This window comes from Amblyomma americanum, chromosome 10, assembly GCF_052857255.1.
Source record: "Amblyomma americanum isolate KBUSLIRL-KWMA chromosome 10, ASM5285725v1, whole genome shotgun sequence".
Taxonomy (NCBI): domain Eukaryota; kingdom Metazoa; phylum Arthropoda; class Arachnida; order Ixodida; family Ixodidae; genus Amblyomma; species Amblyomma americanum.
Window position 1 is genome coordinate 32,873,652 of NC_135506.1, and position 25,315 is coordinate 32,898,966.

The window sequence follows — 25,315 nt, forward strand, 5'->3', positions numbered from 1 at the left end:
TGAATTGGCCTACATCCCTCACCCACTACTCCTCACTGAGTGAGGTGGGTACTGGCGAAAATTTGCAACAAAATAATTTTTCGCGGTTCTTTTGGTTAAGTCGCTGCGGTCAAATCCACGTCGTCTAAGCTTACACTGGGGTTTAACGGTGAGATTAACGGTGAGCTTAATGGTGAGTTTAACGGTGGCACGAAGGATGACACACGAAAAGAAACCCGGTTAGTGTTGGTCACTTCCGCCCTAAGCTCACCTGTCTTACGAGACGTGGTCGGGATCGGGGACGACGCGGCGATGACAGCCGTTGCTTCCGTCACGACCTGAGGAACTTCGCCACCGCCACCTCCGCCGCCTGCAGCTTCATCAATTTGTCTCTCGCCAGACTTGGAGGTGCCTGCAGTGGGTGACGAAACACGATTCGTAAAGTGCGGAGCCTTGTAGACTAGTAGGCTGCTGCTTTTAATCTCTCTCTCCTCATTAACGCATACATGCACGCCAAAGTGAAAGCATTCCTGACAACTGAACACTGAAACAATTACCCGTCTCTTTGGGAATATTAGAATATTAGAACATAGTATTAGACACGTATACTGAAGCTGCACTTGACATTCACTAGAAAGGTGCTAAGTTATGGCACAGTATGAATGGTCTTGAAGTTACCTAGGGTTGATAGATCGCAGAGTTCTGAAGAAAAATAGGTTAGTTTCACTCAGACCAAAACTTTTATGATTTAGACCAGAACTGGCAATTTTAACAAAGGTGTCGATGAAAGCGGCTTCTTTTCAGAACGAACTCAATTGACTCTGAGAAATTTCTTGGACGCGTATCCCTGAAGCGAGGCTGTGCAACAAATCACTTTTTCATGGTGATCACAGACTCCTTGTGGTTGTTAACATCATGGGTTTGAATCGAGAGGCAAGAGAAAAATGTTGGATGATTAAATCCCGTTTTCGTAGCAATAAATAACTCTTTGCTCGCGAACAAACATCATCTCATATCATCCGGGCAAATATCAAACAAATATCATGAGATGAAAATAACTAAACAGTCGATATTTTCACAGAACAAAAAATGGATCGAGCTGTCTTCCCACAACATCCGCATGGGGTGTTATAGGTGTGTAGTGAAGGGTCTAGAAATAATTTCGATCAGTTGGGGTTATTCTTTAATGTACATCTATGCGTCCCACAGAACAGTGGCGTATTTTACCATTTCCACTGCATCGAAATGCGGCCCCCGCAGCCGCGATTCGATCCCAGGCTGAGGGCTCAATAGCCAAATGTGGAAGCCACAGCGAACCAAAAGCGCAGGGAAGAGATCCTTTAAAGGGCAACCGAAGAGGTTTTATAATTCGATTAGTTTCAAAGGGCGCAATGTGTGAAACATTTTGGTAAAGCCTGCGAAATTGTCTTGCCCTAGCATTTGAAACGGTGGCGCAATCGCCGAATAAAGCGCCGTTGGCGTTCAGGCTTCTCTGCAGTGCACTGCGACGGGCAGAGGCCCCGTAAAGACGTCACGTACGACGGCGCTACGTTTCCAGCGAAGAAAACTAACGCCATCGAAGGTGAAGCTCATGAAGCAATGTTTAGCGGAATCGGACGACGCACAGCAGCATGCAGGTGAAGAGAGCGGACATTTGAAATTTCGGCGACAATGACGTCATTGCGAGTTTTTCCGCACTATTCCAGCGCAGTGAGGTGAAGCCTGAACATCGTCGCGGTTTTAGTCAACGACTACGTCACCGTTTTAAATGCTAGCGCAAAAACACTTTGCATGCTTTACCTAGAAGCTTCATAGATTCGAATTTTCAAGAACCCTTTCTTGGCCCTGGAAATGCCAAAAGTCGCTGTTTACTGAACCGGTGGGTCGCTTTACGAGACAGCACTTACCGCGTGACGAGAGCAGCAAGATGGCGGCCAGGATTGTGAGCCCGACCAGCAGCGCCGCTCCGATGGGCAGGGCCCAACTAATGCCCGATGCGCTTCGGAAGGCAGTGTGAGGAAACAAGGGTTCATTATTACATACATGTGAAAGGATACATCAGTTATAGAAGCAAAGAAAAGCATGCAGCATGCTTGATCGCGGCACTGATCAGAGCGAATTTAGAGCAGTCAACCATTTTTCTTTGCGTGAAAGATGATTAATATGAAAGAAGATTAAAAGACAACCATGTGCCAGCGGCGGAATACGAACCCTCGAACTCCACATGTTATATGCGGTACTCTACCCACTCAGAAGAAGACGGCTGACTCACCTGTCCCTTTCTCTTGAGTCTATTTCGGATTTTGTTTGTGGAATAATCGTGAAAGCGTTCACCAGAGCCTCCGGAGGCACGGGGTTATCTTTTCTTCTATATCCTGATCAACTGATTACACTCAATTCTCTCTGATTGACTCCCCGATTTTTCTAAAAAAAAAAATAGGGTTTCCTTGGTTTCAACGGCTGTTGGGTCCTTTCATATGTTCTGGTGGCTGTCAAGACGGCAGTCGCACTGAAAAGTAGCTGTGTGACTTGCGCTACACCTAGAGTACCCCATTGCAGGAATGCATGTGTGCTGACCTATTTTCTAAAGTTTTCTCAACACAGTTTTCACGCGAAATTTTCAGAGAAGAGTCAAAATGGACCTTCCATCTCGAACACCGGGTGAAATATGGGGCAGTTGAGACTAGCGGGAGAGTAGGCAAGGAGCGCATGTTTGCAGACAGCGTATCCCGTGTGGATAGCACGCTGCAAGGTTGCAGAGCAAGTACCGAACGGTGTCATGGAACGGGCACAAGTGGAGAGGAGGGGAGGGGGGGGGGTCTGGCCGGCCCTGTAATGTTGCTGTGAGGGAAGGGATCAAGCAGGCAGTGAAACGAACGAGGACGTTAGCTTTGGCGCGAGCATAAAAATTGGCAGTGGCTTAACTTGGCTAACCCTGGAATTGAGCGAAAAGCTTCTGCACACACGGTTACTCATCACGTGGCTTCACATCGCCCCATCGGATGTCCTTAAGGTCAAAGGTCAACTCAAAGGTGACCTAAGGTCAAAGGTCAATGCTCAGAGATCAAATGTCAGAGGTCAAGGTCAACTAAAGGTCATGGGTCAAGGGTTCGACACCATAACTGTACCACATATGGTCATACGCGGGTATCCTCGGTCGGGCTGAAGGTCGTTCAAGGTCTTGTGCTGCCTACCCAAAGACTGCTTTACCTAGCGTAGTGAAGCTCTTCGCTCCACTATAATGGAGCGCACCGCTACCGTAACGCGCGCCGCCATTTCTCACGAACTGATTGGTCAAGACTCGTCAAGTCTACAGCACCCAGCTCTGCGGCACGTAGCGCCACCTGACGCTCTCACGGAGGTTCTGAAAAATTTGTCTGGAGGAGACGACAGGCGAAGTAACTGTCTTGGTGGGCTTCTTGGTGGACACCTCAACGGTGCCGTAAGGGTAGGAAGGAAGGTGGGAGTGAAAGAGGTGCCGTAGTGGAGGGCTCCGTAATAATTTCGACCACCTGGGAATCTTTAACGTCGGAAACAGAAAATATTTGCGGAAAAAGCTATGCGAATTCAGCCGTTAAATGCATTCCTGCATTAAAAGACAACTTGCTTATCGTCCGAAGCTGCAGCTTCGCAAAAAAAACAAAACAAAGTCGGCTATGGTAACAGCAATGTGTAGGGACAGCAGTCGTCGGCTGAAATCGCCGCGCCTATTAGCAGCATTGTTGTAACGCTGACAGTGATACAGTACATGTCCAGTGTGTCGTTTATAGAACTACATATACCTCACAATATGTTATTTTTTGTTTGGTATTTGTCGTCTGATAATATTTTGACTACGCGTGGACATACTCAACCGTCTATTCTTTTACCGTTTTTTGTTCTTACACGCTGTAATGACGTGCATGCTTTGTGCTACTTACGGTGGTCCAGTAATCGCTGCAGAGAAAGCGTTGTGATTACATTTGTCGCTTTGGGGCAAAGTAACATTTTTTTTTTCAAGCAGACGCTATAACCTTACCTGATGTACTGGCAGTCTCCTCGGTTTCATCTACCAGGAGTAGAAAAAGATGGTTTGGTTTATGGGGGTGTAACGTCCCAAAGCGACTCAGGCTATGAGAGACGCCGTAGTGAAGGGCTCCGGAAATTTCGACCACCTGGGGTTCTTTAACGTGCACTGACATCGCACAGTACACGGGCCTCTAGAATTTCGCCTCCATCGAAATTCGACCGCCGCGGCCCGGATCGAACCCGCGTCTTTCGGGCCGGCAGCCGAGCGCCGTAACCACTCAGCCACCGCGGCGGCTAGTAGAAAAAGAATTGATGCGATGCTAAATGGGCATTCACTGGGTTTCTCTCAAGAGAGCAATATGTGAGACGTGTCAGGAAACTTGGACGAGGCTTCTAAACAACAGTGACAGATTCCACGAGGCAAACTATGGCATCCTAGGGGAGAGCTCGGTTCACGTATGCCGGAAAAATCCCAACTCAAAGAGCGATTTTTTTTAATTGTGTAAAGTCTTAGGTGAAACACCCTGTGTATTGTTCCAAGGATACAGAGACACTGAAGGTCGCAAGAGTAAGTACGTGTTCACAAGACCGTGAACATCAGTCACCACACTAGTTGCAGTGTAATATCCATGCTCAGAATGCGTTATGCTCTTCCTGAGGAATGAGGAAACGCGAAATTGAGCAGTGTCATCTCGAAAATTCCTTCACCTCTGTTTTATCTGCATGCCCATCAACAATAACGTTATTAAAAATAAAATCCTGCCGTTGTGGCGTTCCTTAACCTAAGCAAAACATTTGAATTATTTCTCGACCCGTCTTCATCAATATGTTCCAAACCAGATGCTTTCTTTAGTGGGAACAAGTGGCGCAGTTCTTACCCTCGTCATACTCGTCAAGATCTTCAGCTAGAGGAAGAGAATGGGCACATATTAACTCATAAGCGTCCAGAGAAATCCCCCCCCCCCCCCACTTCAGAAAGACACTATCTATAGTGACGACTTAAAGTACTTGGCGGTATACAACATACTAAAGGTTAATAAACGCGAGAAGACCGAGACACGATGCAGCTGATCAATTCATTTTCAACGGAAAACATCAAGAGATGCTTATGCAACTGTGACTGCCAGATTTTCTGAACATAACAGGCCATACAAGCGCGTATGATTGCTACACATTCATGTGCGTGCTTCAACCAGAAGCAGCAACCTGAAAAAGCAGTAATATTTTTATACATTGTCCGACGGTTTTATGTAGAGGGTGCGTATGAAGGGGCCGACCACATATTTAAACGCCGCTGGTTTCCGCTGTTCCGTTACACACGACCAGGGTTGATCCAGAAAAAGCATCGGCCGCACCCTTCGCACAATGCTGCTTATCGTAAGCGTATAGACCGCAGTAGACCTCTTGATAACCAGCCGCTAATGTGCCGTGTAATTTAAAGGCAAACAGAGTGCAATTCTCAGCCTCTTGAGGTAGCCTAATTTTTACCTGTACCTTCATCATTATTTACGATTGCGATTTCGATTACGAAATCGAAACTTTGAGGCGTATTATCAGCAAAGTTATTGATAACAAAGCGCTCACAAACAAAACAAGAATAACGTACATAATCGACAAGAGAATTGATTGTGCAAGGGCCGTGCCTCTATAAATGAGGTCAATAATATTAAAAGAAAGTAAGCAAAGAGCATTTTCGTTTCAAGTGTGTATAACCTTCCTGGCGCCACACGTGTCACGAGATGCCAGCGGACGATTACAGCTGCATTATACACACAGTAAAGATGCCGATGACTCGTCACTTCGTCATACTTTGCCTACGACATCTGCTTATCACAGTGACCCTTCCATTTTATACCGCAATGCTTTGCCTGCGGTCATCCTGGCATCCAGTCTTTCAACGCGTTAATTTCACTCATAATCAAGGACCCTCCCACTGATGGTGGGCGCATGCACTCGTTTCTAATGAAGTCGAAAAATTTGAGCGGAAAAGTGCCGCTTCTAATAGATTAAAACGCTCATTAATGCAACGGGTCTTCCTTTCGCATCTACCTTTGTCCAAACAAACTGGCAATGGAGGCTAACTGCTCTACGTTAAGCAAAGTGGAAGCAGAAAAAAAAAGGCATCAAAGAAACTCAAATACAGGACAGCTCGGACACAAGTGTTCGTGTTTTATTCCTGGTTCCACTTCATAAATACTGAAAACCTGCGTTAAATAAACAAAGGACGCTGGCAAAACTCCTCTAGGTAACGGTGCTGCGGCCCTCTAGCCGATAGGGGTTCAAGATATCTCCGTATTTATGAAAATCAGTAGCTTCTCAAGTGATTTGACGTCGCACACTGCGCTTGTAACTACTTCCAGTAAACAAACACAGAGTGATATCTAGTAGGCACACGCGAGAAGTCCAAATATGCAGACTGTAGTACCGATGCCAGAAGATTGGTATCGAAGACGCCGTGCAACTTGACATCGCTGGCGATGCAGTAAAGTGAGCGGCCTATCGGCATGCGTAAGGAGATAGCCCAACGTGCCGAAGTAAGCGCGGAGCTTTACGGGAACCGAAGCCAAGCGAATCAACACACGCCGAGTCCGCTGTCAACGCGGCTGCAGTGATACCAATGGGGAACTAGCGCTGAAGTTTGCGGTGCCGATTGCAGCGCCATAACACACTGCCTAGCGAGAAGAGCAAGCAGTTTTGGGTAGTAATATTAGTAATTTTCCACGCCACCTTCAGGCGCTTATTGGCGTGAGCCTCCGCGCTCGGTCGAAGGCGCACGTGCCGGGCGTCAGCTATCTGGGCTACGCCGAGAGAAGCTAGGCAATGAATGCTGTCAGCCAAGCGCGGGTATCTAATCGCGTAGAATGTGTTCTCGCGTTTGCAGCGGCCCAAGCGGATGACAAATGCAGTTTTGAGTCGCCGAGTGGAACAATTGCAGTGCCACTTTGGCAGCGCAGGTTCCCCACAGCGAGAGTGCACATAACAGGACTCTTAATCCGTCATATTGCCAAAAACTGGAAGCTGAGCGTGACACAGTTCGGCCGGTTTAAGTGCGCCTGCAATGAAAAGACAGCCGAAGATTTCTCACCCATGGCCATTGCTGTTGCGTAGGTTGTAAGGCAGTAATCAAAATAAGCGCGTGCAGGAACGAACGCTGGCCGCCGACCACTGCTACTGATCACTATAGCGGTTGGGATGCCAGTTACTCAGCGCTTGTGGACATATTTGCAATATTCATCTTCCAGTGTGGCCACCGCAACATCAGTAATCCATGTGCACTTATCTTCTTTTCTACTTCTGATGACGAAAATTTAGCGCCTCCAACTATGGGCACATACGCCGGCAAAAATACCGGATGTTTGCAGAGCACCGCACGGCGATACGAATTTAAGAAGAGGCAATAAACACAAGTGAAAATCCTTCAGTAGGCAGCATCGGTGAAGGCCGTCGCACAAGTTTCAGGTATTTTTTTCTAGAGCAGTGAATCTATAATTTACATTTAGGAGCCTTTAGCAGCTGCACCAGCCTCACGTAGCCAACAACGAGCAGCGGCTGAGCTTAGTTCGAACCTCTCTGCCTTTCCCCTCAGTAAACCCTCTCTCTCATGCCGGTGTCACGCAGTCGCACCCAGTAGGCCACAAAAAGCAGATCCATAAAAAAGATCTTTTTTAAAAAGAGTAAGCAAAATCAGTAGGCACATCTATGAAATTTTTTATAATGGCTGGGAATGTGCGGTGACCCGCATATATCGCGTGCGATATCAAAGCTGCCACTGTACTTTCCGACATTTTACGGCCGCTTTAATAGAGTCTCAAAAGGCAACTTTAAGTTACAAATAATTCGTAATATGTTCTACGAGGCGTTGGAATTCAACTGGCTATACTGGAGACCGCGGCGCACAGCATTTCTCGCCCAGCATGGCAAATTCCGTATTTAGACCCGCTTCAAAACTACCTCTATGTTGTGACTTTTCTAGCATCGATATATTTTTTGTATTTTTTAATTCTTGTAGTAGCGGTGAGCCTCAGGATGACTTCAGATAGTCTGGTTGTAGATTTTACGATGAAGACTTCAAGAAAGCTCCGCAAAACATGAACTGCCGTTCCCTGCGAGGTTTACACATTTTTTTTTTGTGCAGCCTAATATGTAGTAAAGGTGTTCCCAGTAATACGTCCGATACTTGCTGTGTGTCTACTATATGCGGTCATTATCCGAAGTTCTAAAAGACCGCTGAAGAGAGGGAATTAAAGAAAAGCTTCATTGCGGCACTGCTGCCATGGAGAGTGACGATAATAATACTCCTTGGCGCAGTTACGGGGCAACCATGCGTCCAGGAAAGATTTTGAAGATAGTAAAGGCGCTGCTCTGCTCTCTACTCGGCTGCACCTGGCGCGACGCATTTTCGCGCTCACCCGAGCTTCCTCCCATTTACTGCAGCTGGTGCGACACTCCCCCGAGTTTACCCGAGTTGCATCATGATTAATCATGGTTTTTTTTTTCGCTAGTGACCCATATACTGCTAGCTCACTAAAATGGGAGAAGCCATTTGGTGCGCACTGTGAATTAAGCTGGAAGCGAGGCTTCAAGTCCGGTATGCGGGCTTCCAAAAAGATTACATTTGCAACTGATTTTGGCTACCTAAGGCAAAGCCGTAGAGCGCGTCTCTCAAAACCACTACTGGACTTCATAAAATCTGCTAACTTTTTTCCATTACTTTCATCATTACTGCATCCTTCATCACACCATCGCCCACTGATGCCCTGGGGCAATAAATCTCGTTTTTAAAAAAAGCAACAGAGGTTGAACCTTGTATCCCGGACAACATCTTCATCTTCTCTTCTTGCTGCCTGATCCAGCTCGGAGATCTTAAATTTTCGGTGGCACATTTCACTTTGTATAAGGCAGTGTAGTTTGAAGCAAGCAACCAAAAAAAAACCTACCCCTGTTAAATAACATTGATCATCTCATTTTGCAAAACGCATTGCAGTGGAATACTCAGTAGGGAAGAGTGACCATTAGCAGAGTCGCGATGGCCATCAATCTCAGTACTTGCGCGTTGCGAATTTCTTCCTTGTTGCGGTAAGCGCCTGTTTTTGTCCCTTGCATCGCCTTCCACGGAACATGGGTAAGCAAAATTTTGCTGCCTTCTCTGTACAGAGCGCTTAAAGCTGTCGCGAGGGCAGGCCAGGCGCCGCGCATTGCCTGGCGGCGTTAAGCGGTTTACCAGCGTTGCCTGTAGAGTGCACTCTTATTCACAGCTTGCATAGCTCCCGAGAGCCCTATGCAAGTGCTCTACAGCACTCGATAACAAGCGCTATGCAAGGGCGCTGTCGAGCACTCGGGCGACGCACTTACCTGCCTAGCATTCGACGCCTTCATCCCAGCTTCTATCATTTAAACGAAATGCTTGCGCGGAAGTAGAGCCACACAGAAGTGCAAGCAAGGTGGGCACAAGCAATTTTCATAGAAACCTTGGCCTGGTCTCTAATTTCACTTTTAGTGCGCTAGTAGTAAGGCCCCACTCAGCGATTTCTCTTCTATCTGACGACGCGGCTTGCTCTTCCCGAGCTACCTGGTTATTATCGCTTAACCGCTCTTCCACTGCAACAGGAGTGGTATGACGACTCCCATGGATCTATGATTGCAAAGTAGAGAACGAGTACTTCTGCATATACAGGCGTTAACCCATTAACGCTACCGCGTCATACCCTTCAGGTGGAGCTTGAGTGTTCCCCCCAGTTTAGTGCGCTTACACTAAGGCCCCCACCAACCATTTTATCAAATCTTGGTTTGAAGCATGTCTCCCGTTGAAAACCGAGCCTCTAACAGAAGCCGAAACCAACGTGCAGGAGGAGGAAAGAACATTTATTGAGCTCTGAAATTCGTTTTTGATGGCCTCTGATGGTGTCTTCCTTCTTCGGTTGACCCTCCATCTTGTTACAGAATTGGGGCCGTAGTCTAAGGCTCCACTGAGTATGACTGCGCCTCGCACTCTGTTTATCAGACCATTTTGAGCCTACAGGCGTGTGCTGTTCAGCATACCTTCCCACAGTTCCATATTCGGGTTACTGACTATCATAATGATCGGCGGCTCTATCTTTTGACTGGCCCATGACGTATGATAGAGTGTTGGTTTGTCACCACACCATGGGCATCTTGAAACCAACGTGAAAACCGGGCTGATAGCGCACCTAATTCGTATATGTCCTAAGCACGCCAAATCATCAGTAATTTTTTTGTTATTGCACGCTTCATACTCCGGAAGTGCACCACACAACGGTGACGCATGTTGTACACTCTTCACGTTGACAACTTCGCGTTCTAGGTCACACCGGCTTAAGAGGACGCTGACTCGATTGGCCTCGTCTACCGTTGAACTGTGTAGTCATGTCAAGTCGCGACGTTCGATGGCGTAGAAACTACCATTTCAGTGGTTCCTGAGGATTCATGAGGTGGTTAAGCTGCACCTCGCGATTGAATGAATACCCTTCCGTGCCTGAGGGTCTCCACAGTGTACGCGTTTGGTTTTGTCGGACAGCAGAGACCGAAACTCGTGGGCCCTGAAGTATACCCCATAGCAATTGTGGTGCCTGCGTTGGCCATATCAGGTAGAGAGCTCTGATTTACCGGGTGTAAGTCGATCTTAATATCTACTCCGTTCAGTACAGCGGGAAAGCTTGCTATGGCCACATGGGACTTTCATCTGAAGCAGTTGTGTTGACACTTGGCACACGTCTCTTACTCAAGAAGAGAACGTTGAATACTGCGATCTAATGCCGTCCAGCTCATTCAATCCCAATTCAATTCTCCTACTGGTCGGTGGGTCAGAGCCCGAACCGGGTGCACGGAGCTGACTATACATTATGTCGCTCCCACGGGCTAATGCCTAAAGCACGGGCGGCTACCGCTACAACACTTAACTGCGCTTGCTGGTAATACTGGGTCAACCTGCACCACATTGGAGCCTTTGGCGTTGACTTTGAAACCCGGGGGAAAAAACTATCTGGTCCTCAATCTAAGACTCACAGAGAGCTGCTGCCTCTAAATCATAATCGAATCATAGTTCAAACTGCGCGCTGAATACTCGAGCGCAGGAAGTCGACATCATGCGAGAGTGAGTGCTACGCCTTACAAAACTGCTAATCACGGCTGTTATACAGACCGGTCTGTACAGATTGTTGGGCTTCATGCGCATTTGTCGGAATTGCGAACTTGCAAGTGGGTGAGCATGCCAGCCCACTTGATGACTGCGCCTTTTCGTCCTGGCAGCAGAGAAACAAAGCACCACCACTTTAATTTGAAGTCCCACCCTTCATGTACCGCCCCCCCCATTGTCAAAGATATTTGGCTATAGCACACTTTGCGGAGCATGGTACTGCTATCCGGAACCGGGAAATGCTGAGCGTGCTTACCTATAAAGCTGTTTTCAGGACATTTCTTTGTCCCGTTCTCAAACTTGAGCACTTGTTTCAAATAGGAAAGCATTAGGAGTACCATGAAGGCGAAAACTGCACGGCGACGGCGTTTCTTTCTATTTTTTAAAATATACCACCGATAAAACACGATAGGGTTAAGGTCACACGGATTTGCGGAAACCAAGAAACAGGACAAATTACGGAATGCAATCCCTGAATTTGCAAATTCCTAATCTTTTGAACTGCAATCCCTACTTGATCAAAATAATGAACACGTCTTCCTGTGTAATTTTTTTTTCGTAAGTCTGTGAAAGCTTATTTTCTGGCGGCCGCGTAACCTGACGCTTTTCTTCTATACTGTCAGCTGCCTGTCACATCTATACCGCTCTGCTTATTTCGTTCGACTGGTCGGTTCGGCGCAGTAATAGTTCTGTACATGGGTTTGATTTGTGTGTTCCGTTGCAGTGCACTTTTTTTCGTGTGAACTCTTGTTCTGTGTCTCAGTAATGAGGATGCACTGTTGGCTTAATTGCCGAAATTGTACGTTGCTAACATTCGCGTTGTTGTAATCTGTTTTTTTTTTCATCTTTTGTTGCATGTGTTTGGATGTGTTCCTTGCTGCTGTGTTCGAGTGGTGCTTAGGGCCCAGTTAGGCAAATTTTACTTGTGTCTTAGGCCTCCGCACCAAGACACTGTGAGGTCTGAATTTTCTGAATAAAAAAAACCTTCCATCTAGCAACCGTGGCAGGCTGGAAGAACGAAATCTACGTCCCCACTTTCAGGGGCTAGATGCCGGACTAGCAACAACTCGGAAGTAATGTCAATGGCTGAGAATGACTCAACGGAATTGAAGATGATAAAGAATGTCTCAGCGAAATTAAAGACGACTAACTCAGCAAAATGAAAGATGACTAAAAATCACTCATCAAAATTAAGGGTGGCGAAGAATGCCTCAGCAAAAGGAGAAGTTGTCGCAGTGGAGCTTGTGTGTGTGCAAAAACGTTAATTGATGCATAATTCTTTGAAACTACCTTATTATGCTGTCTATGATGCATTAATATGCATCATAGACAGCATAATAAAGAAGTTTCAAAGCATCTTTGATCTATGCATCATTGCTACATAAGCGGAGTAAAACAGGCGAATGTTATCGCAATTCCCCTGCGTCAGTCCAATTGATCGCCCCTATATATTTTTTTTCTTTAGGAGGAAATAAGGAATCCAGGTGTTTCGTTGCCAAATTTCTGCGACGAAGCATTGCGAATGCTTCTAATTGATCTCCTGCGACTTTTTTTCCGTCTAGCGGAAGACCTTGAGGACGACGACGGTATGGGATCCTTGATTCTTTCTTAGCGGTCACAGTTGGTTCTAGTCGCCCAACGCTATCCTAGAAAAAATACTGTCAGCTCAATCTTTTGTGCTGATTCACAGCTTAACCTAGTTCCTAACGCTCACAAAGACGAGGACAAGAGTGGTGGCAGCAGTAGTGTCACAGAGCCTTGTTTTTGTTTACTTACATTCAAAACCACTAAAATGGGGCGCCCAGTGAAACAAAAAAAAAACTATTAGACCAATGCTCACAAGCAGTGTTTAATGACAAAAAGGTCACGAAGATTTCAAAATGCATCATAGAAATCAGTTGAAGAGGTCGTTCTTACAGGCTTGCAATGCCAGGCTAGAATAGCGATAAGGGCGGGAAGAAATTGAAGTTGAGGGCTAGAAAACTTATCAAAGCGTTACAGGCGACAAGACAAATAACTGAATGAGCCATTATTTACACTGAACGCTGAACGACGTTAGTTCAGAATTATTGGGAACTTGCTTCCCTAAAAGAGCACTTCACCTTTTTGTACGTAAACTTTTATCTAGCGCTGTTGTCTCAGCATCTCTCCTCAAAAGGCTGTATCTATAAATTGCGACATCCTGGCCCTAATTTTAGATGAATTCAAAATGTTGCAAGCACTGTAGCGTGCCTCATTTTGTTCCAGAAGAGGGCAAATACGGGCTGGTTGGTACATGTTTTACGAATTGGAAAAACAGCGCAAAGACGAGACACAGGAGAAGCACAAAACACCAGCGCTGACTAACAACCAAATGGTTTATTGTGTCAAGTCAAGTTGTGTGGTTGTGCGGTATCTTTATCTCATGCTTATTTTGTGTTGTTACTCGTGCCATTTCATTTATATGCTGCCTCACCTGTAGCAATAAACCATTTGGTTGTTAGACAGCGCTGGTGTTTTGTGCTTCTCCTGTGTCTCGTCTTTGATTGCGCTGTTTTTCCAATTCGTAAAACTCATTTTGTTCACCTCTTTAAACTCATCATCGTCATTTAGTTCCGTTGTCTTCGGTGCATGGCTTCTGCTTCGAGCTAGAATAAACGTTGACTGAGAGTTACTTCCCGACATGCACCGCGCGTTGTCTAATGCAAGGTGACGTATGAAAAATGCGAATTTCTTTCTCAAAGGCGACACGTGGGAAGGCGACACGTAGGCATTCCTTAAGTTTTCCTTCTGGCGCTTAATTTATTGTCATTCTACTGATTCTTAACTACTTCTAACTTTTTTTCATTCATTATTTTCATGAAACACTCTCCCGCTATATTAGAAGCCATGGTTCCAATTGCTTTTTTTTTTGTACCAGCTTCATCACGCCCGAGGTGTCTTTTCACGGCAGAGCTGATCTGTCAGGGCGACTTAGTTCAGATATGGTTAAGAGAAGGGTGCTGTCAAGTGCAAAACATGGCCAAATAGCTTAGATCCTTTAGTCGAGAGGTACTGGATTAGAGGTTGGCACGAACTGCATGATACAATTTCTGTATTGCATCCTTGTGAGGCTGCGTAGACCTGCACCTTTGCCTCGGCAAAAATCCGCGTACTTTGTCTCGCGTTCAGAATTCGAAGAAGAGCCTTCCAGTTCCGGTAAGATTTTAATCTCCTTCCACAAAAGTAAACGCTATTTTTGCGCCGCCTAAAAGAAATATAACGCAAATATTTTATTTCCAGGAGCTCCGGGAGCAGAGTAAGATACGTCGGAGCTCTTTGCCAGCTCTGTATGCGCAGGTCGAAAAACAACGGAGTAAAATAACTTCGTGCATGTCTCTATAAGGTTTTGCTCACTATAGCTAGTGGGCTGAAAACGAGTAAACAATCGTTAACCAAGTATTCAGGTTTGTTTACTTTGTTACACCTGATATTTCGGTTCTAAGCAAATTACAGAGCGTCCACATGTGCGGACACTAGGCCTTGTACATGAGGAATCTGAGTATGTTGAGGGCGTAGGCGCAGCGTCTCAAGGCGATATAGGCAAGCACAAGAGGGCAAGAACGACTCGAACCAAATAAAAAAGAGGTGCAAAATGAAGTTTTTTAGACGCCGCAACCTCCTGGAGAACCCCGACACCTGCTATCAAGGAAGTTTTACGTCAGGGATAAATAGAGCACGCAAATAAGCCACAGTTATTCCTTACTGTGATTTCTTAAGCCACTGGTCCTTAAGGGTAACGGGGTGTATTCCAGGAGAAGGCAAGCGTAGCAGGGGGCGGAAAAAGGTTAGGTGGGCGGACTAGATTAAGAAGTTTGCGGGGATAGGGTGGCCGCAGCTGGCACAGGACAGGGTTCATTGGAGAGACGTGGGAGAGGCCTTTGCCCTGCAGTGGGCGTAGTCAGTATGATGATGATGATGACGACGGTGGTGGTGGTTCTGAATGACTGCTGCTAACCTTGCAAATGCAGTTGGGACCGCCGAGTTCCGCCGGTTTATTTGTGTTCGCATTTGAGTGCGGCACGGAGCCTGCTGACCAGGTTGAAGCCACTAATAGACACCTTTGGCATATCGTGTACCGTGTTACCGTTACCAGTACCGGAGTACCGGGAGCCCACGCCAATTCAGATGCGCAAATCGTCTTGATGGCGCCAGATGGCGCTAGGTACCCGGAAGTTTGCGCGCGCGCCTGCAGCATCGGGACTTGCTGCATCGGGACCAATCAGCGCGTGCTCACCGGCGGTGGGGGGGATCGCGGTACTCTGGTGACGGTAACGGTAACGCGGTGTCTACTGTCATACTCACCACGCAGGACGGCGACAACCTCGGCGATGGGCTCGGCCCTGCCGATGGCCGGAGCGGCGCTCGTCGGTGCGGCGATCATCGGCGCCATCTTACTGCTCGCGATACCCGGTACGCGTCTTCTCGATAGATCTCGTCCAGCCCGTTACCCCAAACTCCAGTAAATTCAACAAAAAAAACGAATATTATTTTACGTAAGATGTTCACGCGATAGCGTTAGCGGTCTCGTTCAGCGTAATACCGTCGTGGTCATCTTCGTCGGCGGCGTGATTGAAAAATCCCTGTATAAATCCCTATAGACGATATCTTGCGACGTCATCCGAACCTGCTCATCGGATTGTGAGCAAACTGCCTATTGTGGCATGTGGCAGTTAAAGATTAGTTCGAGATGTTGCTTGGGAAAAGCAATAACTTGGCTGTCCCAAGTCCCACCAGTGGCTGTGTTTGAAACAGCAACTGCCGGGGCAGTGTCAACAGCTACACCGCTGCACCAGGAGTGGTATTAGGACTCCCAACGATATATGAACGTAAAGAATGACCAACTACGCTTATAGGACCAGTAACCCGTTAAAGCTATCGTACAATATCCTTAAGGCGGAGCGTATGTGTCCCCTCCATGTTTTTAATTTAACTTAAGAACTCAGAATCACCCATTTAGTGTTGAAACTATGTTACTAAACACCATACTTTGAGCTTTCCTACAATGTAGGACACTAGAAAGATGCACTGCTTATTGGCTGTGGTAAAGCTTTGAACATATGACATTGACTCTAATATCACATTTTTGTGGGGGGGTTTTTCGTGACGGCGTACAAGCCTTGTTTCTTTTTCTTGCGGAATTACAATGTGGTCGATGAGGTAAAAGATGCGCACTCCTTGTCAAGAAAGCTCAAGTGTCTTTTTGAAAGCACACTACGCAACGTTTGCACAGAAAAAGCTTAAGAGCTTCGAACCTACGATAACGGGCTCAAGCTCTTATACAATAAATTTCTTAATTTTATCCAACATTCCCAACGATTCTGGACAAAAGCATTTTCAAGCGGGAAAAACTTTATGGACGCAATTTTTTTATATATTGTAATATTTCACTTTAACAATCAGTAAATCCGCAGATCTTCCGTCGAAAGGCTCCCATTTTTCCCCCTATTAACGTTTTTACTGTCGTCAAAAGCGTTCCTTATTAGTTTTCTATGGCAGTCTTATTAACTGCTGGATGCGAGCGATAGAAGCAATTTAAAAGAAAGATTTTGCTACACGTCGGAAGAATGCACCTTCAGTATTTTTATAACAATTCTTTGGAATTTTCCAATATTCAGAATTTTTGTCCAAGAACGTTGGACACGAAAAGAGGTGTACTCTAGATAGAACATTATGTATGTTTCGGTTAACAGCAACTGGCAAGCATTTCGTATTTGTAGAACTAGCCTTCAGTTTGCACCTCTCGGATGGATGTCTAGTGGAGCGAAAAAAAAAATATGTACACAGAGAAAAATTCCTTCCGAGCGAGAGATCCAATCACATCAATCCTGGTTGAGACAGGGACGAGTTACCTTTCGTCAACAGCTGAGCTAGGGCTTGCATGACAGTAATAACGCTGTATCTCCCAACTGCGGCGTTTCAAGCCGCGCACTTCAGCGTAGTCCACTGTCAGCAGTGATTTGTAGCAGTTCCCTTCCTAGAGTCTCTCTCATAGGTGGACGTCCCGCATGCCATGTATGTGTTGGGTATTCGGAACACTTTCTGAAGATACTAAATAGACCGTCAGTGTTTTCAAATGCGCCTAGTAATCTCAGGTATCCATCAAAGTGGATCATGCGGTGACGTTCCCGATCCGTCGAAACACAAGATCAAAACAGCGAGTGGATAGCAGCACTACGAGAAAGATGCCGTCGTCTGCACGGTTGCATTCGCGCTGCTACTGCCACCTCGTGTTCGTAGTGGAAAGGTAACCTGTCTGGAAACCCAGCCGAAGCTCCGCGGTTAATTGCCACGCATGGACCTGATTTTTTATACGCTTATTTCTAGAATACTTCATAAGCCTACAGCGAACGAAAGAACGGTTGTGGTGAAAAGTGTTTAAGCCACAATGCCTCTTTTTGAGCCGCGTAGTTTGGTGCTTATGGCACACCAGAAGTCACATATCTCCAGACAGGATAAAAGGATCTTTATCTTATTCCCTCTGGACAGTTTGAACTTCAGGAGTGCCTTGAGTACTCGACTACATGTCCTGAATGCAAACCTTGTTCTTTGAAGATTCTTGACCAAAGTTATGGTTAGAATAGGATATGATATGACAAAGCTAGGTTACGGCAACTCTAACGCTTCGCCTCACGAATGCTACGAATCTCAGATGCATGCAAACGAAACCGCACAAGCAAAGACAATCACTTAGACTCACAGCGCATAGTTCATAATCCACGCAGAAGCGTGTCTCGTAGGGCGTGACTTGTTGTGGGGTAATTGTCCATGCCGTCTTTTCCGTCTCGCACTGCAGGTTCCTCCAAGTCCGCCGAAAGTCTGAAGGCTGACGATGATGGCGGCGACGGCGGAGGAGGTGCTCCAGAGGAGACCTCGACAGCAGCGACCACTGTCGGGATACCCCTACCGACGCCACGTGAGCTTGGAGTGGTTACGGCGTGCGGCTACAAGCAGCGACTGCGTACCTGGTGGCTAGTCGTACTTCCATTAAGGGGATGGTGGGGAGAAACATTCCTAATGGCGGAGTGGCTACTTTAAGAAAAAAACGCAGCTCTACTAAATAAGAAAAATTGAAGACCACTTTCACGCGCTTCCCAAAGTGTTATGTGCCGCTAGTTCATAACCAAACGTCTAAACAAGTATTTTACAGCGATAGCTGTTAGGCGCCCGTCCATGGCTTGCGCGTCGTAGTCGTCCGCCGTCGTCGCCGTCGGCGTAACCGGTGGTTGCCGTCGACCTAGCCCGGTCAACCTAGTGCGGTCAGCCTGGGTCGCATAAGCCTAGGGTAGCTCTGTTTGGAACAGCCGCCTGCCAGTGCAGGGGTGCATCACATGACTACTACGCCAGTGCGCCAGGAAAATATCCCCAAACCTAGACGCATAAACAGCTATCGCTGAATCTCGCGTTACACAGTCGTAATCGTCCTCTGAAAATTTTTTAAACTACAAATGAGTGTATTTTTCTTTTTTTTCTTTTTTTTACGAAGTGACCTTTTTTTTAGCGTTTCTGTTGCGATGTCTGTTTTTGTGGCAATATAAGCTTGTTGTATTAACCTGCTGCCGGGCGCTGCCACTGAAGCCTTCCGAGACTTCGGCAGGCCCGCATTTGTACTTCTGTAGAGGAAAAAAACAATACTGTTAATATTACCGGACTGTTCTCACAACCAGACAACGGACGACATGAACAGTGTCATATCTTGCCCATGTGTGCGTGTGCGTTTTTGTGCGTTTGCACCAATATATAGGCGCACCATACAAGTAGGTATGACGCTTTTGTACCGCAGTTTTTCACTTTTGCTCCTCCATGTCCAGCATTTTTTTTTACATAAGTCACATTACTGTAAGATACTGTTATGAAAATATTGAAGGTAATGGTCAATTTTTACGATGCGTAGCAAATTATTTCTTACGACTGCCATATAAAATCAAAGTTAAAAAAATTAAATACACTTATCGCCACTACCGGTCATTTTCGCAAGCTAACTGTGGTGCGTCGGGGTAGTCGGCTAGGATCTCTAAGGCTAAGTCAAGCCTTCATTCACTTCAAGACGGTGATCACGGAGTCCGTTTCGGTGTAGACGTCACAATTTTGAACGGAGTGGCAAGAAAAAGTTTCATTTTTAAATCTGATTTCCACCAACAGTGATTTTTCTTTCGAATGGATAAGCACACCAAGCCAGACAGAAGGAGCTGTAAAATTGTTTTGTCTTTTTTACTGACAGCAAATATTGGATGCAGTTTTGTTAGCGTCCACTTAAGGCCGGCTGTATTCGGCAGCCGACGTGTCTTTCAAGTTTTCAGGTTTTTCCTTTCCGTACACTGGTGAAAACCCTGTTATCTCGTGTGCAGCAATAAAACTGCCCTGTGCACCATCTTGTATTTCGAAACAAAATGGACCGCTCTTTGAACGCTGTCAAAAACGAACACTTTTTTTCCTTCCTGTTTCCAGCTCCTCTGCCTCCTCCAGTCGGTAAGTATAAAACTGCTTACTTAGATAACCCATTGCACTACAAACGCAGCCTTGTATGAAGTGTGCATTATATCGTGGCCATGCCTTCGCGTGCGCTTTAAAATACGCGACTACTGCTTATTGCCATCCAGGCTAGCTTGGACCTGGGTGATTTATTCAGAGCAGCTCTGGCAGTGCGGAGGCAAGAATTTTGCCGCGAATCGGAAGGGCATAGAGATGATGAAAACGTTGAGTCAGAGACCAAAAATGTATATCTGCAATATTAGTCTCAGGGCACTTCTTTAAAAACTCAACTGCTTTTCTGGTGTTATTTCAGTGCAACGGCAAACAAGAAAGAAAGGTAAGAACGCCGCTCATAGCATACCCCTGCACACAAACCACAAGTCAACGTACAGTCTTTGCCGAAAGTAGCGAGGCAGCAAGGTTTTCTTGTGAGCCGTATATTAGGGCCGTTTTGGTGCTCGTAAAAACGAAAAGATATGTCTAAAGTTGAGCACAACGGTTCTGTGTACCTTAACAAGATTAAGATCTCGAGACGTGCCATAAGTTGTTCGCGAAACGGCTAAAGAATAAACTCCGTTGCGTGGGCAGAGGCGCTACTTTGGCGTCTTGATCAAACGGCAGACGTGGCTTGAGGATTGATCTCAGTTAAGTGAACATTTTTCAGCAGTCAGTAAAATATGTCCTAATGCAGATGTTTCCAAAATGTTTTCACCGGGTAACTTGAAGCTTCGTGCGGCTTTGTTGGTGGAAAATATTCCGGCCCGAAGAAAATATTGTGTGGGACCACAGATTTTGAAATTCCTAGGACGTTCACAATAGAAACGTACGGGCGGATAAATGAATGGTAATAAGGCAGTAATAACTCATTGGCATCCACCCACAACGTAAAGAATATTCTGTAAGCACTGATCGTTTCCTGTAACCCCGAACCCTGTGCCTAGATTGCTTAGCTTTCCGAGTGGTAAGTGCGTCGGCCTGCACCCTGCAATGACGCAATATTGCTGATTACGACAATGATCGAACGAGTTTTATATTTAACGGAATCTAGGACAGGGAATTTAAGCTTCGCATGGCCAGCTTTGGGTGACTTTGGACAGCCGCACTTTCTTCGTTTTATTAGGCGCGGCATTAGAGCAAAACGGTTCAGCCAATCCCACAGCTCACCCATTTTGTCTGATGGTGACAAGAGCAGGCACAGTGGCCAAATAAAGCGCCCAAGCTGTTCTTTAGCGCAAAACTAAAGCGCCTTGTTTGGGCTTCTGGAAACACCAAAATAATCACCACTTTCTTGCGTATTCCGTAGCTAGATTTCTTTGTGATCTAATTCTCTATTCAAAGCTCGATTTCCGTACCTCACTTTTGCAGTCACCAAGAAAAAGACCAGGACGACATCGAGTAAGTTTTTCTGTACGCCCTCCATGCCTGCCTGCTTTTTGCTGGAACTAAGGTAGCGCCCTCTATTCAACAAGATAATAGGGAAGCAGCAGGAAAGGGCAGTATCATTTGGGAGTGTGAAATGGATAAACAAAATCTAAAAGTTACAGTTTTCTGCGAGATCAGGAGCAGTGTAATTGATACGGTTAAGAATGGTATGGAAGTGCCCTAAAGTCGTGTGTGACTTTGTACAGTTCAAGAGTATACGACCGCGATGTTCTGTGAACCGTGCCGGGCAAGCCAGATTCGTACTGCGGACTAGTCACCAGGTGCAACAGTATCATGGTTTGGGCTAGTTGGTTGCAGTTTTTTTTTTTTAAACACAGCGCAAAAAAAAAGACACAGACGACAGAGATATGGACGGGACAGGCGCTGTCCAGCTGTCCCATATCGCTTGTCCCGTCCACATCTGTGTCGTCTGTGTCTTTTTTTTTTGCGCTGTGTTTTCAAAAAATAGTCACCAGGTGTATTCAGCGTTCATTTCTTGGTTGAACCCAACTTCTGTTCGCACTCGTCCATAGTTAGTCCTGCTTATTTACGCAGTGTCATGCTGTAATTTATTTCAAAGTCCATTTTTTTCTTCTGGGTTGATATTCTTTGGATTTATGCTCTAGCACAACTCTCATAAATTCTCGGCACTTCCCGTCGCACGTTGCCTGCCGGCCTTACGGTCGATGCCAACTCCGACCACGATGAGTGCGGCAGTTTCAACTATGAATGTTTTTTTTTTATTATTATTCGGTACCTGATGCCATAACTTAATGGAACACGGGGCCACCCGCACTCTTCCCAAAAAGGATAAAACGCTCCAGTCTAGATTTCTCCTCTCCTCTTCGTCATAGAATTGTCAAAAAGAGCAGCTAGCAGGTATCGTCTGAAGATTATGCATGTCAGCAGCACTGCAAAGCTCCTTTATACGGCAACATACAGCTACGTTTCCACACCACCTTACCACGTGACCACCAATGCCTTCGCTGGCTAGGAGAAGGTAATGCGTTCCTTGTTCACTTTTAGCAGGGCGGTGCAGTACGGTGCAAGCCGGCTACAGAACTGGTGGTTAATGTTCTAACATTGAAAGGAAAAAGGCGTTCAGCCCAGTTCAACGATCACTTTTGCCTAGGACGGCACAGTTTCTTTTCTAACGCCAATTGACGGTGTTCAACTTGTCACGAAGTATTGGCGAATTTAACGTTTGCGCAGTCGCACTGTACTGGCCGGCTTTGTCGTAACGCTGAGACGTAAATGGGAGTGAAATCGCAGGGGTATGTTTTACTAAATCTCTAATAACCTTCAATAACATCCCTTACCTTCTAACCCCAGAGCGGAGACAAGCGATAACAGCTGCAGCGTGCCAGTGTGTTAAGCAACTGTAAGTGCCGCTTTTCAAGCCTGCTCGGATCACGTGACCGCCGACAGGACGTTCTCCAGATCTCCAGCATCTGGTGCTCTCTCCCCGTCTGCCTTGCTCGTAATACTATATATATGCTTGGTTAGGAGAACAGCGCTACAGTTTCCTGTTACGACGTCTGACTTCGACGTAAGCTTGCAATGCTCGCAGTCTCATTAGCAGCGGGAATACAAGCTAATTTTGAGTTAAGGACGTAGGACAAGGCTCAACAGCAATAGCCAAGATTAAACACTACGTGACGCAGGGCCGGCCTGGCCGCCAGGTCTTTTGAAACGCAAGCAATTAAAGAGGACTTTGTTTTCCTTCAGCCGAAGCACCTACAACTGAAGCCGAAACAACCGAGGAAGGTAAAAATCTTGTCTTTTCTCGATTTGCGCGCCAGTTACAACAAAAAAAAAGAAGAGAAAAGCCGTGACGAGAATTTGCGTTTTCTAAAGATGTAGATCAATGTTTTACCGCGCTGAATAACAGGAAGTTAAGAAGAACGTGATGAACAATTTACGGGGCACCGAATTCATGGATCGGATTCGAGGACATTGAGGATACAAGCGGCTGGCACTGCGGCGCGGCCAATGATAACAGTTCGCTGGCTAGGCAACAAGGCAGTACAGTCAGATTAATGGTGTTGTGAAGTTCTCATGGGGTGCGACTAAAACACGGTTGCTATAATTCCAGTTTAAAACTCCTGAACCGTATTCCAATTTTATTGGCGCTTTTAAGGGCATTTAGTCGAGTGGTTCCGTGGTGTACTATGCGGTGTCTAAGTGAACTGCTGTGACCTATTGAGCTGCCTCGGTATTTCCTTCGTTGTTCATTCTATAGCGTTTGTGTTCTTTCTTGATATTTGCATTTCTCCTCCTGCATGGGTCACAAATTTTAGCTAGCAGTATTGTGGAATAAAGCACAAATGTTAGACCTGGTCATGAGCTTTCCTAAAGAGGATAATTCACACGTTCATGACCTATGCTGAACGACAGGTGCATGGGAGGCTAGTTATTGGTGGAAAGCAGAGATGGTTAGTGATTAGAAGTACAGAGGGCCTTTGTATGCGAGTGATTAACGTTCTTCGTACTGCTTACGAGGTATATACTAAGGTAATTGCTTATAGACGAATACCATTCTTCGATAACAGTCAACTATTGTGCCTGCTATTATGCGCAAAGTATCCTCGACAAGAGCCCATACGCATGCTACTAATAAAACTGCAGAAAAATTTGTAGAAGACTATATGTAGACTTTGCATAAAGTTTATTTCAGCCAACGAGGGCTAATTTTTAAAATTAGAATACTTAAGACTACTTCGGCACTGTGATGGTAAAAGCATTGACTCCTTTAATCCACACTTTATTCACCGCAATTCGCCATAATTAATCCCAATCCTCTGTAATCTAACTTAATCCACCTTACTGAAATCTAATCTAAGGTAATCCACTCTCAATCTCCAGAAATCTACCCTAATTGAACTTAATCCACAACAATCCACCGTAGTCCAATTTATTTCAGTGTAGTGCACTCTCAATCTACACCACTCTGCCAGAATCTGCCCGTAATCCACCACAATCCACTCGGGGCATCTCATATGGACAGCAGCCTCTTCTCTTTTTTCTTTTTACCGTCTGCGTACACATACAGAAGCCGCCTGTTTTTCTCGTAATTGAGCTTGTAAGGTTTTCACCTTCGAAAAAATGTTCTCTTTAACGATCTAATAGGTGCAGGGTTATAGGCAGTCGTCTTGACCAGGCTTAAATTGTCTAATTAAAGAAAGATAAATTAGAAGGATAGGATGCTGGGCAAGTTGGTAACAGTGTATGGTGGATGGAACAACGCGACAAAAAAGACTGCCATCTTCCTTTGTGCTTCGTCTCGTTTCGCGCTGTTTAACCTAAATTGGGATAAATTGGATGGGTCATCGTGACTAATCTTCGCGGAGAATTTTCATTGTAAAAAGTTCTGCAATGTACAATTCAGGTGTTGGTTTTATTTTGCATGGTAACTTGACCGTGGCTAAATTTTATCTCTGAGCTCACAGGAAAGCATCAAAAAGCTGTTACGTGCATTCGTGCTGGCGCTTACCGATTAGACCTTTCAAAAGCATCCCGACTGAAATAGGTCGGTTACAAAGCCGCAATAAACATAGTACCGTTCTGCGATGAGCGTGGGGTCATGGCGCTCTTAGAATCATGATGTTGCAGCAGGAACGCGACCACGCCGTTGCAGCTGTCATGCCTGTCAAAGTCATGCCTGTGCTACACTAAGTGACAGCTAGTATTCCTTGTTGCCACAGCTAGCGATGTAAATCCCAACTAATGTCTCAGTATGACATTAATACCACGCGATAATATCTCAGTCGACCTTCACCCTTTTGTGCCTTTCTTTCAGCGAACACAACTGTGCCGACAACAGTGACAACGCTGGGTAAGACTGCTTCATTTTCATCTTGGTTTTTCATATGCGGTGTTAAAAAGAAAAATGACTACATCGCGCATTCATCAGTTCAAGAGTGACTCTAAAGTTTTTGATGCTTAACAACAGGAGCTCGAGAAATAAGAAAAAAAAAACCTATGAGACATTGAATTCGTTCGCCGGATCAAACTGCATTAAAATAGGAAGGGTGGACTCTGACTGAGATGGCGAAAGGGCTCAAGAGACTCTGAAGGTTTGGGATGTGGATGTGTTGGTGGGGTCCCTGGTCTGGGACTCTAGTAGCTGCCCCTGCTCTCCGTGTTCGGGTTACTAGGGCCATTTGGGCCTCGAGTCCTGGCGACCACCTGGGGATATTTGATGTCAGTGCACTTTAAAGATCCCCAGGTGGTCGAAGTTATTCTGGAGCCCTCCACTACGGC

At 45.9% G+C, this 25,315-nt stretch overlaps 1 protein-coding gene and 1 long non-coding RNA gene across 2 annotated transcripts; both read left to right on the top strand.

Moving 5' to 3' along the window:
* The first annotated feature begins 9,045 nt into the window (after positions 1–9,045).
* Positions 9,046–14,418, top strand: LOC144106588 (uncharacterized). The gene is made up of 4 exons (XR_013309056.1): positions 9,046–9,109; positions 12,703–12,726; positions 14,291–14,317; positions 14,402–14,418. It is a non-coding gene; the product is annotated as an uncharacterized LOC144106588 (long non-coding RNA).
* A 1,058-nt stretch (positions 14,419–15,476) lies between these two features.
* LOC144108176 (uncharacterized) lies at positions 15,477–24,976 on the top strand. The gene is made up of 7 exons (XM_077641454.1): positions 15,477–15,571; positions 17,955–18,074; positions 19,607–19,627; positions 19,944–19,967; positions 20,996–21,025; positions 22,781–22,819; positions 24,852–24,976. The coding sequence occupies exons 1-7, from the start codon at positions 15,490–15,492 to the stop codon at positions 24,974–24,976; spliced, it is 441 nt and encodes a 146-aa protein (XP_077497580.1). The 5' UTR covers positions 15,477–15,489.
* Positions 24,977–25,315: the final 339 nt, after the last annotated feature.